Source organism: Austrofundulus limnaeus, unplaced genomic scaffold, assembly GCF_001266775.1.
Source record: "Austrofundulus limnaeus strain Quisiro unplaced genomic scaffold, Austrofundulus_limnaeus-1.0 Scaffold457, whole genome shotgun sequence".
NCBI lineage: Eukaryota > Metazoa > Chordata > Actinopteri > Cyprinodontiformes > Rivulidae > Austrofundulus > Austrofundulus limnaeus.
The window spans coordinates 76,483-91,614 of NW_013952859.1; the positions used below are offsets into that span (position 1 = coordinate 76,483).

General features: G+C 41.0%; 2 protein-coding genes across 2 annotated transcripts; one reads left to right on the top strand and one right to left on the bottom strand.

Moving 5' to 3' along the window:
* Positions 1–3,061: 3,061 nt before the first annotated feature.
* On the bottom strand, positions 3,062–8,597 carry alg11 (ALG11 alpha-1,2-mannosyltransferase). Its single transcript, XM_014025117.1, has 5 exons — positions 8,498–8,597; positions 7,564–7,785; positions 7,118–7,489; positions 3,718–4,265; positions 3,062–3,638 (listed from the first exon to the last, which is right to left on the bottom strand). The coding sequence occupies exons 1-5, from the start codon at positions 8,542–8,544 to the stop codon at positions 3,355–3,357; spliced, it is 1,473 nt and encodes a 490-aa protein (XP_013880571.1). The 5' UTR covers positions 8,545–8,597; the 3' UTR covers positions 3,062–3,354.
* Positions 8,598–8,870: 273 nt separating this feature from the next.
* Positions 8,871–14,857, top strand: cpb2 (carboxypeptidase B2 (plasma)). The gene is made up of 11 exons (XM_014025118.1): positions 8,871–8,982; positions 9,202–9,277; positions 9,357–9,481; positions 9,558–9,666; positions 10,717–10,818; positions 10,898–11,002; positions 11,077–11,187; positions 11,975–12,065; positions 12,324–12,526; positions 12,670–12,754; positions 14,440–14,857. The coding sequence occupies exons 1-11, from the start codon at positions 8,906–8,908 to the stop codon at positions 14,655–14,657; spliced, it is 1,302 nt and encodes a 433-aa protein (XP_013880572.1). The 5' UTR covers positions 8,871–8,905; the 3' UTR covers positions 14,658–14,857.
* Positions 14,858–15,132: the final 275 nt, after the last annotated feature.

The following is a 15,132-nucleotide window of genomic DNA, read 5'->3' on the forward strand; positions in this document are numbered from 1 at the left end:
GTTGAACTGGACATAGATTTTTTTTCAAATGGAACACTTAAAGCAGAGGTTCTCAAACTGGGGTCCCAGGAGCCCCAGGGGTCCATGAGAGGCATCATGGGGGTCCACAAAACATATCATTAAATTGTTAATTTGATTTTTATTTTTAAAAATGCACGGAGAACAATGAACTAATAAAACAAACATAATAAACTTAACTAGAATAGTTCCTGGAGAAACTATGAGAGGATTGCCAGCCCTGCAAAACTCGTCCTATGTTGCTATAAGGGGTTGCTGGATAAAACTTGTTTTAGTGGCCATCCTAAATATGTATTAAGTCTGTGTTTTCGGTTGAAGCAACTGCTTTAGCAAAATTTATCTTTAAAGGTCAAGAAATGACTGATTTATAAGTCATTTTGTGTGTTTTCTGGCAGAATTTGTGCTTTGGTTCATGAAATATTTTGCTAACAGACATTTTTCTAAGCTATTTTTTTTTTCATTTGTAAGACTTGAATACTCTAATAAAGTGGATCAGTTGTTCTAAAGATCTTTCACAATTTGTTTCACACTTTATATTCATTCAGCATATGTAAAATGTGCTGATGTCCAGCACTTACATTGTAATCCAGGGTTGCTTGGACAGCCATCTTGTATCTGAGTTGGACAAATGTGTTGGACAGTGACAGAGGACTGTCCAATGATGACTGTGTTAGAGTTTTATAAAGTTAAAATCATGAGCTCTGGTTCTGGTTCATGAGGTTCATGAGCTATTTCAAAAAGTGTTCATGTTTTGAAGGCTTTTGAGGCCTACTCCATTCATTTCCATTGGCATTTGTTGGGTGTCTTTGTCAGCCTACTGCGTCCCCATGGTAACAATGAATGTACAGTTGAGTAAGAACACAGTTCCCCTGGCTGAGCCGGTCGTTTTGACGTATAACTTGTGTGGGTGCATTCATGTTGAGAATATGTCCTTTCATTTGCATTGAGAAAAAGTGGCCGAAGTTCCTTCGGCTGCTATCTTGTTTTTGAAGTTTCCGCTCCAGTATGTCACAGAGGTTACTGCCAGCTACCAGTAAACCAAGTTTCAGCTCAATATATCAAACAGAGGCTGAGTGAAAGCCATTTGAAAATAGCTATGGCGGCCATCATGGATTTTAATTTTGGCTACTATTTGTGATAGAGCTTACTGTCAGCTACTTGTGTATAAAATATTAGCTCAATATATGAGAAACTGGCTGGATTAGAGTAATTTGAACTTGGCTATGGCGGCCATCTTGTATTTATTATTTCGGCTACTATTTCTGATAGAGCTGACCTTTAGCTACTAGTGGACCAAATTTTAGCTAATTAGGTTGAAAACTGGCTGAATTAAATATGTTTGTATAAACCTATGAAATGTATCTGCCACAGGTAAGACACTGGCTAACCTAGAGTTGGAGTGTAGACTGAGCTGCAAATGGTTTTAAATGGCTGAATGTGAGTCTTTTTTTTTTATTTCAAAGTTATCTTTAGCAATTAGCTTAAACTTGTGAGAAGCATTCATATTATGAAGTTAGCTGTCAGCTACCAAAAGAGATTTATGGACGTCTTTGTGTGTTTACTGTGTTTTCAGGGTAATAAATGAAACCTATGTAAAGTCATGTGTGACCTTTAACCTACATTGACTTTAACTCTTTACAGCAGTGTTTCCAAAAGTTGGGGTCGGGACTCAAAGTGGGGTCCCGAAACATCAAGGTGGGGTCCTGAAATGATTTTTGGAATTAATTACATTTATGGTTTAGTTGTTACAAAGGAGTGAGGTTAGTGTATTTAAAATGGATAAATGTAGTAAAAATATATTGTTACTATGCCCATGTTTAGTTGACCTGATACAAATGTTTATCATCCAAAAATAGCTGGGGGCACAGGTCTCTGTTATTGTTCTTTTGTGGGTCAAAAGCTGAAAAGTTTGGGAACCACTGCACTTTGGTTCCCAAAGTTGGGCTTGGGACCCAATTATGGGTCATGAAGCACCTTGGATAATCTCCAGAAATCAATTTAAAGGGTAATAAAATAATTRATGATGTAATATTTTCTCTATAATTATTACAAAAACACAAAAAAGTATAAATAAGTATTTATATTTGTGTATAAGCTGTTTAAATTGTCAAAAAGCCTGTGCTTTTAGGGTTATTAAAGTTTGTGTACTCAGACCAGTAATATTTGGGGTCACAAGATTTTGCCATGGATATTTTGTGGATCAGAAGATAAAAAGTTTGGGAACCACTGTTCTACAGCCTCAGCCGATCAGGAGGCTGGATTCCCAGCAGCAGCTCAGCTGCACTTAATGGGAGACCAAAATCTGCAGCTCCTGTCTGAAAACAGAAATGATGTCCTTTCAAACAGCTGCTGTGCAAAAAATATAAGGGATATTGAAATAATTTTTGGACCGTGAGCATCAGAAGACTTTGGTCTTTACTGATTATTATTGATCAGTTATTATTGATTATATATTTCATACAGATATATAGAGATATATATATAATTTTTTATTACTATGCCCATGTTTAGTTGACCTGATGATAAACCATTGGGTTTATCATCCAAAAATAGTTGGGGGCACAGGTCTCTGCTACTGTTATTTTGTGGGTCAAAAGCTGAAAAGTTTGGGAACCACTGCACTTCAGAAATCAATTTAAAGAGTAATAAAATAATTGGTGATGTAATATTTTCCCTATAATTATTACAAAAACACAAAATAAGTATAAATATTACATTTGTGTAGCCTTTGTTTTCAGGGTTAACATGGCTATTAACAAAGTTTGTGTACTCAGACCAGTAATATTTGGGGTTACTGTACAAGTTTTTGCCATGAAGATTTCGTGGGTCAGAAGATGAAAAGTTTGGGAACCACTGGTATAGACCATCAGACTGTCAGTGTGTTTTAAACAGGACATATTTTAGGACTAAGAAGTGTTTTTTATACACTGAACAGTAATTAGAATAACTCTTCCATGGTTTTAATCTGACAGTTTGAGTCCTTAAACAACAGGTTTTCTCTAAATTTAAAATGTGTTTAAACATAAGTGGAGTTTACAGCAACAACTTTTAACCCACTTTTATTTTCAAGCACTGATCAGTTTTACAACCAAACTCAAAAATACTTCACACTGTGGGCGCAGGAATTTTAAACTCTGTAAACAATAAATATGTTCAGCATCTCTGGTCCCTTTTTTCTCTCCAGTTTTCACAATGGATACTCCCCTGAATGAAGCAACTGTTAAAGAAATGTTTCTACAAAAGTACAATCTCCAAACACAGAACATTATTTGTGACAAATTACAGATACTTAGTTCAGTGAGTTCACTGTTTGTGATCAGTGTGCAAAAATAAAACTCATCGTTCCAGTGTTCCCATCAGAGGCTCCACGGCAGCCAAGAAGCAGGCTTCAAACTCCTGATCGGAGAAGCGCGCCACAGACTGGCGGGCGCTGCGTCTGATCTGAAGGCGGGCGGCGGGCGACAGCACCAGGATCTGATTGATGGCCTCTGCGTAACCGTCTTCGTCATCTGCCAGGAAGCCCGTTTGACTCCCCTCAAAAGGTACGACAATGTCCAGCTTCGGACCCCCAGACTTGTGTGCGAGGACTACCTTCCCTGCTGCCATGCACTCAACAATACCTGAGAGAGGAGACGAAGATTCACTTTAACATTTTCAATTTTAAATGCAAACTGGATTTTAGTTGGATTTATTTTTTACCTATTCCAAAGTGTTCGTTCCACATGGTGTGCAGTCCGATAGTGGCTTTGCTCATCTCTCGCTTCAGCTCCTCAAAGGAGACGTTAAGTTTAAACTCCACCCTGTCGGCCACGCCCAGCTCCTGACAGAGACCCCTCAGCATGAGCACCCTGTCCTCGTCTTCCCGGTTCCGGCATCCACCAATAAGAACGAGCTTCAGTCCCTCCCCCCTCCTGTCCAATGCCTTCTTGAAGGCTCGGATCTGCAGCCGGTGGTCCTTCTCTGGCCTGAACTGCCCGATGGAAATGATGGAGTGGCACTTCCTGTCCCCATCCTCTTCCAGCGGGACGTCAGAGAAGGCGCTGATGTCACAGGGCGGGTAGACCACACTGGTGCGGTTGGGAGAGCGCCACAGGGAAAGAATGTGATCGAGGGTCCAGGAGGAGTTGACCATGACGACGTCGCTGCAGGAGCCGGCCAAGCCGTAGAGCAGGGCGAACAGGCAGTAGTAGACCAGCTTGAAGGCGCTCAGGAACAAACTGTTGGTGACCAAGTCCTGGTTGTTGAACCTAAAATGATAACGGATGGATGAATGATTTCGGATGGAGGACGGTTGGAAACTGGCGTGTATCGTAAGCCCACCCACACAGACCAATATTTGCGTTTTGACTCCCACCACCCACTGGAACACAAGTTAGGAGTGATCAGGACTCTGTACCACAGAGCAGACAGTGTCCCTACAAACCCATGAGCCAGGCAGAAAGAGAAATYACACACACGACAGGCCCTGGAGCAGTGTGGTTATCCTGACTGGGCTTTCCTGAAAGCAGACAGGAAACACAGACAGGATTCCATGCAACCTTCAGGTGAAAATGAAGACCCCAAACCCAGACCCAAACCAGTGGTTATTCCGTATGTTGCGGGTGTTTCGGAGAAACTGAGACGTTTATTTTCTAAACATGATGTCCCAGTAGCTTTCAAACCCCAAAACACATTACGGCAAAGGCTGGTTCACCCCAAAGATCCGGTGCCCCGGCACAAACAGAGCAATGTTGTATATGCTGTTAAGTGCCAGGAGGACTGGGACCAGTTATACATCGGGGAAACAAAGCAACCACTGTTCAAAAGAATGTCCCAACACAGACGAGCTACATCTAATGGCCAGAACTCTGCAGTTTTCACTCATTTACAGGCCAGCGGTCACTCTTTCAGAGATGAGGATGTTCTCATTCTTGATAGAGAGGAACGTTGGTTTGAGAGAGGAGTAAAAGAAGCCATTTTTGTGAAGAAAGACTGTCCATCATTAAACAGAGGTGGAGGCCTCCGTTTTCAGTTGTCCCCCTCCTACAGTGCTGCTATTGCCAGTATCACTCCACCCCCTGTTAACAATAAGTGTTAATTAGGTGTCAACGATAGCCATGTGATGTATCAGTCACATGGAGGCAGGGCTTAAAAGCCTGAATTTTGCCTGAAACTCTCAGACTGAAGAAGTCTCTTGGAGGAGAGCAAAACGTTTCATTGAAGAAGAACCCGTCCAGAGGACCTGTACAATTTTTTTCTTTTTGATTTTTTTACCTGGATTACTGAGATGCATCAGGATAAAATGATAACTTTATTTCATCACCCTTTACCGCCACATTTATTAAAAATCCTACTGTTCCACTAAAGTCTTCTACACTGTGTTCCAAATTATTATTTCTCAGATTTTCCAAAATTACCTATATGATTTGCAGTCGTCGTAGTTTTCCAGTCATCAACTATTAGAGTACAATTGAAAGGATTTTGAACAAAGTGCCAATAAGAGTATAGATATTTTTTAAATAAAACACTCAAAATGCATGTTCCAAATTATTATGCACAGCAGAGTTTTCAACCTTTTCATTTTTAAAAAGAACAAAAAAATGGTCATTTGTGAAATTATAAGCATTAGCAGGTTATTACAAACTGAAATCAAACAGTTTAAGTCAAAACTTAATTCTAGGTGATGTTACATTTGCACAKWCTAGGACCCCTTGTTCTAAAGGAGCTTCTAAACTCTCTCGTCCAGTGAATTTGTCAGGTTTTGGATGGYATCTGCTTCAATTGTTTTGCATGAGGACAGAATACCCTCCCAGAGCTGTTGCTTAGATGTGAACTGCCCCCCGCCATCATAGACACTCCTTTTGATGATGCTYCAGAGGTTCTCAATGGGGTTGAGGTCAGGGGAGCATGGGGGCCACACCATTAGTTTGTCCCCATTTACGCCCATAGCAGCCAGAGATGCAGATGTGTTCTTTGCAGCATGAGACCGTGCATTATCCTGCATGAAAATGATCTTGCTGAGGAATGCACGGTTCTTCTTCTTGAACCATGGCAGGAAGTGCTGTTTGAGAAACTCCACATACATTATGGAGGTCATCTTTACCCCTTCAGGGATCCTAAAGGGTCCAACAATCTCTCTCCCCATGATTCCAGCCCAAAACATTACTCCACCTCCTCCTTGTTGGCGCTGTAGCCTTGTTCGCATGAGGTGTCCATCAACCAGCCATCCTCCACTCCGTCCACCTGGACCATCAAGCGTTGCACGGCACTCATCGGTGAACAAAACAGTTTTGAGGTCAGACTTCATGTACTGTTTGGCCCACTGGAGCCGTTTCTGCTTGTGTGCAGTGGATAGAGGAGGTCGACAGGATGACTCACGCACAGCTGCAAACCTCTGAAGGACCCTGCATCTTGTTGTTCGGGGGACGTTGGAGGCACCAGCAGCTTCAAAAACTTGTCCACTGCTATGACAAGGCATTTTTGCAGCAGCTCTTTTAACCTGAAATAATGACCTGTTGGACAGAGTCCTTAATTTTCCCTTATCAGCACGCACACATGTGTGCTGTGAATCAGCTACATACTTCTTGATTGCGCGATGAGCACGATGAAGTGTCTTGGCAGTGCTGATTGTAGTCATGTCTTGACCTAAACACTCCACAATTTGTTACTTCTCAGCAGCCGACACATCCTTTTTCTTTCCCATTTTGTCTGAAAATGTAGCTCAAAATGTGGGACAGCCTTCTTAAGTAGTCTTGCCTTTAATTGGACACTTCTGCCAAACTAATTAGCACAGGTGTCTGCAATTGCTTTCAGTGATATAAAGAGCCCTGACACACATCACCATCAATGAGTTTAACCGACAAACCAAAAAATTCCTACCCCATCACTCATTAACACTTTTTGCATAATAATTTGGAACACAGTGTAGAGTCTCCCTTATTTGGTCATGGTATCAAATTTATACATTTGTTTCCCTGTTCAAAACCAAACTTTTCTGCATTTATTTAGTTTCTCTCCATTCACAGACTCCTAAAGTTAAACAACATAATTCTTAAAGATGACATTAAGTGTAATCATTAATACACACCTAAGAGTTTTTTCCTAGAGCAGGGTTTCCTACCTGGGGTTCCTCTCCCTCACCACAGACAGCATGTCGGTGCTGATGGTGGGGTAGTGGACGTAGGTGCCCACGCTACAGCCTCCCAGGTAGCGGAACAGGGGCAGCGTGAAAGCGTAACCCATGGAGTCGATGTAAATGTCCGGGACAAACTCGGTCAGCGCCTCCCATCCCAGAAAAATGGATCCCACGCTCTGACCCAGCAGGGTGAAGTGAGGGAACAGGCTGGCCTCCACGAGCACTCGGTGCTGCAGGAAGACGAACTGAACGGGCCGGGGGAGCGTCACGTTAAAACGACGCCTGGCTCCGTCCAGAATCTGCTGGCCCGTCACCCCCAGGTCCCCTGTGTACACCACAAAGTTGACGTCCGCATATCTGCAGATGGGACGATCACGTTAGGAGGAAACCTGGAGATCCTCAAACACCTCATCTCCAAACGTCACCCTCACCTGTTCTGCAAYGCCCTGATGGCACACCAGAGCACCCTCTCTCCCCCGCCGCCAGCGTTGCAGTAAGGGTGGAAGAACGCCACGGTGGGACGGCCTTCCCTCGCCCGCCGAGCGTTCCTGTTGCTCTGCAGCCAGAAACGAACCGCCAACACCAGCAGGACCAGGACCGCGATGAGCAGCGCACACAGAAACAACAGTGGGAGCAGCAGCTTCCACAGCAACCTGAAAGAAAAACAAGAGTTTACATTAGTCTGAAAATGACAAGGGTTTCAAGAAAACAGCAGCCTGGCCCTTGCCTTCCTACGCAGTTCTGCTCAATTCTAGTTTCCCTTTAGGACAAGAGGCTGTTTGTTTTACCAGGCTAAGAAAATACTTGTTTTTCACCACAGTCTGGGACACACCAGCACACTGATTAGTAATTAGATAAGTAATAAGATAAGTAATTAGAGTAATTTTAAAACAACTTTTTGGAACTACACCTGTGCTTTTTCAATTTCAATTTTAAATCGGCAAATCAAAACCTTTTAGAATTTATAATAATACTTCCAGGCAAAAACATACTTTTACTAGTTTTGATTTTCATAAACAACAAAGGAAAAGTACTGCAGCTTGGACACGTTTCTGTGACCTAGAATTTAAAAAGTGAGGATATTTTCGATTTAAAACTTCAACCTTCTTTACAAAATTAATATGTGACAGAAATATTCAGGCGTCCCCTTTGATAAGACAGAGAATTGATGAGGGTACTCAGCTCAAGCCACATCTAAACAAACTTTACTTGTTTTTATTCCATTCAGCAGGTATTATCGTTAAAATATACGAATAATCTCGGTATTTGTCTGCTTTTCTTGATCAGTGACCCAGACGGGACGGGTGGAAAAAAAATCTTATTTAAAAAAAAAATAAGAATAAATCTCAGTAAAATGCATCTTACCTCGTTATTTCACACAAACACAGGGCAAGTTGGTCGTGGGCCGACATCTTTAATTCAACAAAAACACACCGCAAACCTCCGGAACTTGTCGAACCTTTTTCGACCTTTGGTTTTATCTGGCGCCGCCTGCCGGCGAGGAAGATGTACTGCACGACTTTTTAATTGTATTTATTCACTCGTGAAGGATCTGAATGGATTAAAATGTTTGTATAATACACACTACAAAGTGACGTTCAATTATACATATCTATGATGAGATAGAACCCAACTACACCGTGTTTTGAAACTTTACACCTATGCTAAAAAGGCAAAAAGTTGCATAAACACAGTCAGGACCAATCAATAATGTGTCTCTACCCCCACAGTTTGTTCAAACATTTGTCGTATTTCGGTCTGGACCCTGACAACATGATGACTCTCTTGATTCTGTTGGTTTTTATGAATTTGGATCTGTTTATGAAGACGGGACACTGCACAGAATTACGGTATTATCTTTGTAGATGTTGACATATAAAAGTAATGGTGTTTTTTATAAACTGGTTTAAGGAAGACAGAAAACAGAAAAGAACAGCCACACTTATATAAACACACGAAACTGTATTTTGGCCTGTGCTTCCTTCTGAATCAAGTTTTTTCTAATATTAGTTGTTTGACACCCTCATGTATGAGTAGTTTTATATTTTCAACACGTGTCTCTCTCTCAGTGACCAGGTTTTCTCTATCACCACCGAAACTCAAGAACAAGTGGAGGTTTTGAGGAACCTGTCTACTCAATATGAGGTAAACCTCTGTCATTTGCTACTATTTTCATGTCCATATCTGTCTTGTATAAATCATAACACATAATATGTTCCCTCAGGCAGCTTTATGGCAGCCTGTTTCACCTGAATACATCAAAGAGGAGACTCCAGTCCACCTTTATGTTCCTGCAAACAGCTCTGAGATGGTCAAGAACCTGCTGCAGCAACATGGCATGACACACGAGTAGGTTACATGTCTGAGAGCAGAAACTCCCATAGGGACCACTGTTTGTTTGTTTTATTTATTTTTAAATTTTAAGGATTTTGCTAGCCAACGCCGGAGAGCTGATCGAACTGCAGATGAAGAACGTCTCCACTGACCCAAGGAGTGGCTCCACTTTCTACGAGAAATATCACTCCCTGGAAGATGTAAGAAAAAGAGGTTTTGTTTAAAGATGCCTTAACAGAACTACTCAGGAACTGTTAAAGCCACAATCATACATACATACATGCATACATACACTCTCTTCTGCTGGTTCTGGAGTCAGGTCTCTAGGGCAGCAGCTTAAGCAGAGAGGTCCAGACCTCTTTTCCCCCAGCCCCAGCTCTTCTGAGAGGATTCCAAGGTGTTTCCAGACCAGCTGAGCATGTCCTGGGTCTCCCTCAGGGTCTCCTCCCAGTTGGACATGCCTGAAGCAGGTATATCCAGATAAAWGAACTTCTTACCCTACCTCTAAGGGAAGAGTCCAGATACCCTRCAGAGAAAACTCATTTAGACCTCCTGAATCCAAGATTTCAGTCTCTACCAAGAGTTCATGAGAGCAGGAACGTCTGTAAACAAAGAGCTTTGCCTCACAGCTCAGCTCCCTCTTCACCACAACAGACCAGTACAGAGTCTCACACTCCATTCTTCCCTCACTCGCAAACAAAACCCTAAGATCATTGAACTCCTCCACTTGAGGCAGAATCTCACCGCCAACCTGGAGAGAAGCAATCCACCATTTTCCGACTAAGGACCCTGCTTTGGAGCTGCTTCACCCTCAGCTGTGAACCGCTCCAGTGAGGGCTGAAGATCACGGCACGATGACGCCAACAGAACCACATCATCTGCAAATGGCATAGATGGAATCCTGAGGCCAAGCACTCAACTGGACCTCCTCCTCCTGCACAGAGAAATTCTTTCCATAAATGTTATGAACAGGATCTTTGACAACAGCCCTGCTGGAGTCTCACAAAATACATGTAGACTGGATGGGCAAACTTCCATGACCCTGAAGAGCTGGCAGTGTTCCACGACCAGGTCCTCCTGAATCTGAGGTCCCACTATCAGTCAGACTCTTTTCTTTAGTACCCCTGAATAGACCTTACCAGGGAGGCTAAGGAGAGTGACGCCCCTGTTGTTGAACACACAATCCATCGTGATTTTCTTTTCCTCTAAATTTAGTTTGAATGGAAATGAACACATGATCTCTGTTACAGATCTACAGTTGGGTAAATAGGACCGCACATGACAACCCCAGCACAGTTAAAGCCATCCTTGTTGGCTCCTCATTTGAGAAGAGACCCCTCTACGCCCTAAAGGTAACGTTTCATTGAAACCCTGTAAAATCTTGCAGTGATAAGATRAAGATGCTCCTTCCTTTTGTCATTTTGTCCCCAGCTGTCTCTGAATAACAGGCCGAACAAAAAGGCCATGTGGATCGACTGCGGGATCCATGCCAGAGAGTGGATCTCTCCTGCTTTCTGCTTGTCGTTCGTACATCACGTGAGTGCGCGCTTCATCTAAAATGTCTTGTTTTCTCTCATCAACACCAAAATTCAAGGGTTTTTCTTCTGCAGTTGTTGTCTTTTTACAAGCAAATTCAGGACATAACTGACATTCTGGACAACATGGATGTTTACGTCCTGCCTGTCCTGAACCCTGACGGATACGAATACACCTGGACAAAAGTAAGAAATTGTAAATTAAYGAGCTGAAAGTACAGTTTGTCTAAAATGGGAATGTTGTTACATCAATAATTCTGTTGTATAATGGGGTTTTTATGTCTTGGTGTTTTTTTTTTTTTTTTTGTAGACGTTTTTGTTGTACTTTTACTTCTCTTTGAAATCCATTTGTGTTAAGTAGTTGTTAAACTTTGTTGTTTGTTGTTTTTACATTTAAGTAGCCGCTTTTTATCTTATCAATGAGTTTTTGTGGTGTTTTTCTGTGTCTGTCTTATTGTGTTTTAAGGTAGTTGTCTTTGTAGTTACTTTTATTATTTATTATTTATTTATTTAGAGTAGTTTTTGATTCCTTGTTGACAATTGTTGCAGTTTTATTTATCTTTTTTGTCTAATTGGTTATTCTGCTGTCTCTGGTTTTAATATTTAGGCTGTTGTTACTTTGTGACAATTTGTTGTGTTGTCTCTTTGTGGCAGTATTTTGGTACTTGTTGTAATTTAAACCTTTTTCTGTTGCACATTTTATTTTTTATTTGTTGTCCTTTAGCTTATCCTTGTCACTTCTCATTTCTTTGTGTTTTCACTCCTCATTGTAGTCATTTTATGATTTGTTCTGGTAATTTTTTAAGTAATTTTGTCTTTTTGTGACTGTATTTTCTTTGATGTTTTTCTGGAGAAAGTTTCTGACTTATTGGCTCCAGGGTCAAAAAGGTTGCAGAAATCCCTTCCTGGAATTTCAGAGAAATTAATTTAACTGGATTTACAATATTAATAATTTACTATTCTTTAATATCAGGACAGGCTGTGGAGGAAGAATCGTTCCCGTAACAGGAGCACAAACTGCATCGGAGTCGACTTGAACAGAAATTTTGATGCAAACTGGTGTAGTAAGTTTTTTTCTTTTTCTTTTGAAAACTCAAGAAAATGATTTTGTCCATTTTGTTAAATCCACACGAGATGATAAGTTAAAACACGACAAGATAAGATAAGATAAGTTCCGAAAGATTTCGATGCAATACAATGATTTACAATGCGACATGATAAGTTACAATAAGCTGTGTTAAGTTATAAGTTACTATACGATGAAATGGGAGTGTTAGTGTTAGTGTCATTTCTAAAGTGAAGTGTTTCTGTTCTGTTCCCAGCGGAGGGAGCCTCTCACAATCCCTGCTCCGAGATCTACTGCGGCGCCTTCCCTGAGTCCGAACCTGAGTCGCAGGCTGTGGCCGACTTCCTGCGCCACCACAAAGACTCGATTCATCTCTACATCAGCATCCACTCCTACTCTCAGATGCTGCTCTTCCCATACTCCTGCACCACAGATGAAGCAGAGAATCACAGTGATTTGGTAATTCAGTTACCAATTTTTATTTTTATTTATTTATTTATTTATTTATTTATTTATTTATTGGTAATAAAACTTGGTTTATTTTAGCTGACATGATGACTTAAATGGCTCCTTCATTCTTTGTGTTTTTGTTTCCTTTTAAGCTTGAGATAGCCAAAGAAGCTTCTGACAACATCAGGAGACATTATCGAAACAATTATTTATATGGTTCAGGAGCAAAGACCATATGTAAGAACAAATCATTCTCCTCAAAAGTTCAATAAGTTTGACTTGATTCAGACATACAGGTGCTGGTCATAAAATTAGAATATCATGAAAAAGTAGATTTATTTCAGTAATTCCATTTAAAAAGTGAAACTTGTATATTATATTCATACATTACATACAAAGTCATATATTTCAAATGTTTATTTCGTTTAATTTTGATGATTACAAATGACAACAAATGAAAATCTCAAATTCAGCATATCAGAAAATTAGAATATTACTGAAGACCAATAAAAACAAAGGATTTATAGAAATGTTGGCCAACTGAAAARTATGAACATGAAAAGTATGAGCATGTACAGCACTCAGTATTTARTTGGGGCTCCTTTGGCCTGTATTACTGCAGCAATGCGGCGTGGCATGGAGTCGATCAGTCTGTGGCACTGCTCAGGTGTTATGATAGCCCAGGTTGCTCTAATAGTGGCTTTTAGCTCTTCTGAATTGTTGGGTCTGGTGTATTGCATCTTCTTCTTCACAATACCCCATAGATTTTCTATGGGGTTAAGGTCAGGAGAGTTTGCTGGCCAATTAAGAACAGGGATACCATGGTCCTTCAACCAGGTACTGGTAGCTTTGGCACTGTGTGCAGGTGCCAAGTCCTGTTGGAAAATGAAATCTGCATCTCCAAAAAGTTGGTCAGCAGCAGGAAGCATGAAGTGCTCTAAAACTTCCTGGTATGTGGCTGCATTGACCCTGGACCTCAGAAAACACAATGGACCAACACCAGCAGATGACATGGCACCCCAAACCATCACTGACTGTGGAAACTTTACACTGGACTTCAAGCAACGTGGATGAAGTGCCTCTCTTCTTTTCCTCCAGACTCTGGGACCTTGATTTCCAAAGGAAATGCAAAATTTACTTTCATCAGAGAACATGACTTTGGACCACTCACCAGCAGTCCAGTCCTGTTTCTCTGTAGCCCAGGCAAGACGCTTCTGACGCTGTCTGTGGTTCAAGAGTGGCTTGACACAAGGAATGCGACAGCAGAAACCCATGTCTTTCATACGTCTGTGTGTGGTGGTTCTTGAAGCACTCACTCCAGCTGCAGTCCACTCTTTGTGAATCTCCCCCACATTTTTGAATGGGTTTTGTTTCACAATCCTCTCCAGGGTGCGGTTATCTCTCTTGCTTGTACATTTTTTTCGACCACATCTTTTCCTTCCCTTCGCCTCTCTATAAATGTGCTTGGACACAGAGCTCTGTGAACAGCCAGCCTCTTTAGCGATGACCTTTTGTGTCTTGCCCTCCTTGTGCAAGGTGTCGATGGTCGTCTTTTGGACAACTGTCAAGTCAGCAGTCTTCCCCATGATTGTGTAGCCTATAGAACTAGACTGAAAGACCATTTAAAGGCCTTTGCAGGTGGTTTGAGTTAATTAGCTGAGTAGAGTGTGGTACCAGGTGCCATCCATTTTGAACCTTTTCACAAGATTCTAATTTTCTGATATGCTGAATTTGAGATTTTCATTTGTTGTCATTTGTAATCATCAAAATTAAABGAAATAAACATTTGAAATATATGAGTTTGTATGTAATGTATGAATATAATATACTTTTTAAATGGAATTACTGAAATAAATCTACTTTTTCATGATATTCTAATTTTATGACCAGCACCTGTAAATGCCTTTTTTCCCCCTCTCTAGACCTGGCTCCTGGTGGTTCTGACGACTGGGCATACAACCTCGGCATCAAGTATTCCTTCACCTTGGAGCTCCAGGACCGCGGACGCTACGGCTTCCTGCTGCCACCGTCTAAAATCGACCGTGCCTGCAAAGAAGCTCTAACAGCTGTGAAGACCGTCGCTCTGAAGGTCATTGAGAAAACTCAAACTGTGACGAGTTCAGCTGCTGGAGCTGACTGACCTGCAGACAAGGGTTCACTTGTTTTGTGTGATTAAAACCTTTTAAAACAGATGCATCATGAGAAGATTTAGAATATTTCAGGTGTTTGAGATTGTCTAATAGATGTCCTTTTGTGTCAGTACATGTGCACAAGGATGGAAATAGAAGTAACTCATCTTAATTATTTTTTTTATTAAAATGTTTACCTGTTTAAAATAAAGTCTGTGTCTGTTTCTAATTGTTTATCTGGGAGGAGATGAACAAGCAGAGCTTGGTGGATATGTTTTACATAAATTTTACACCTTTGGTAAAACAGGAAATACATCTGGACAAAACCTTTTTATTGTTGATGGCGTTGATAGAAGGATGGATTTATGATTTTAAGCACATTGAGAATCAATACAATGCTGTCTGTATTATAAAGTATTTCAGTGAGAACATTGAATTTAATTTAATTAATGAAATTCGCTTGAATTCAGAAAAACATTCCTGAAA

Bases quoted from the DNA above. Each gene is read 5' to 3' on its own strand.
- cpb2 (XM_014025118.1), top strand. From the start codon at position 8,906: ATGATGACTCTCTTGATTCTGTTGGTTTTTATGAATTTGGATCTGTTT. The intron at 9,482-9,557 runs GTAGGTTACATG...TTAAATTTTAAG, and splicing joins CAACATGGCATGACACACGA to GATTTTGCTAGCCAACGCCG. The intron at 12,527-12,669 runs GTAATTCAGTTA...TTTCCTTTTAAG, and splicing joins CAGAGAATCACAGTGATTTG to CTTGAGATAGCCAAAGAAGC.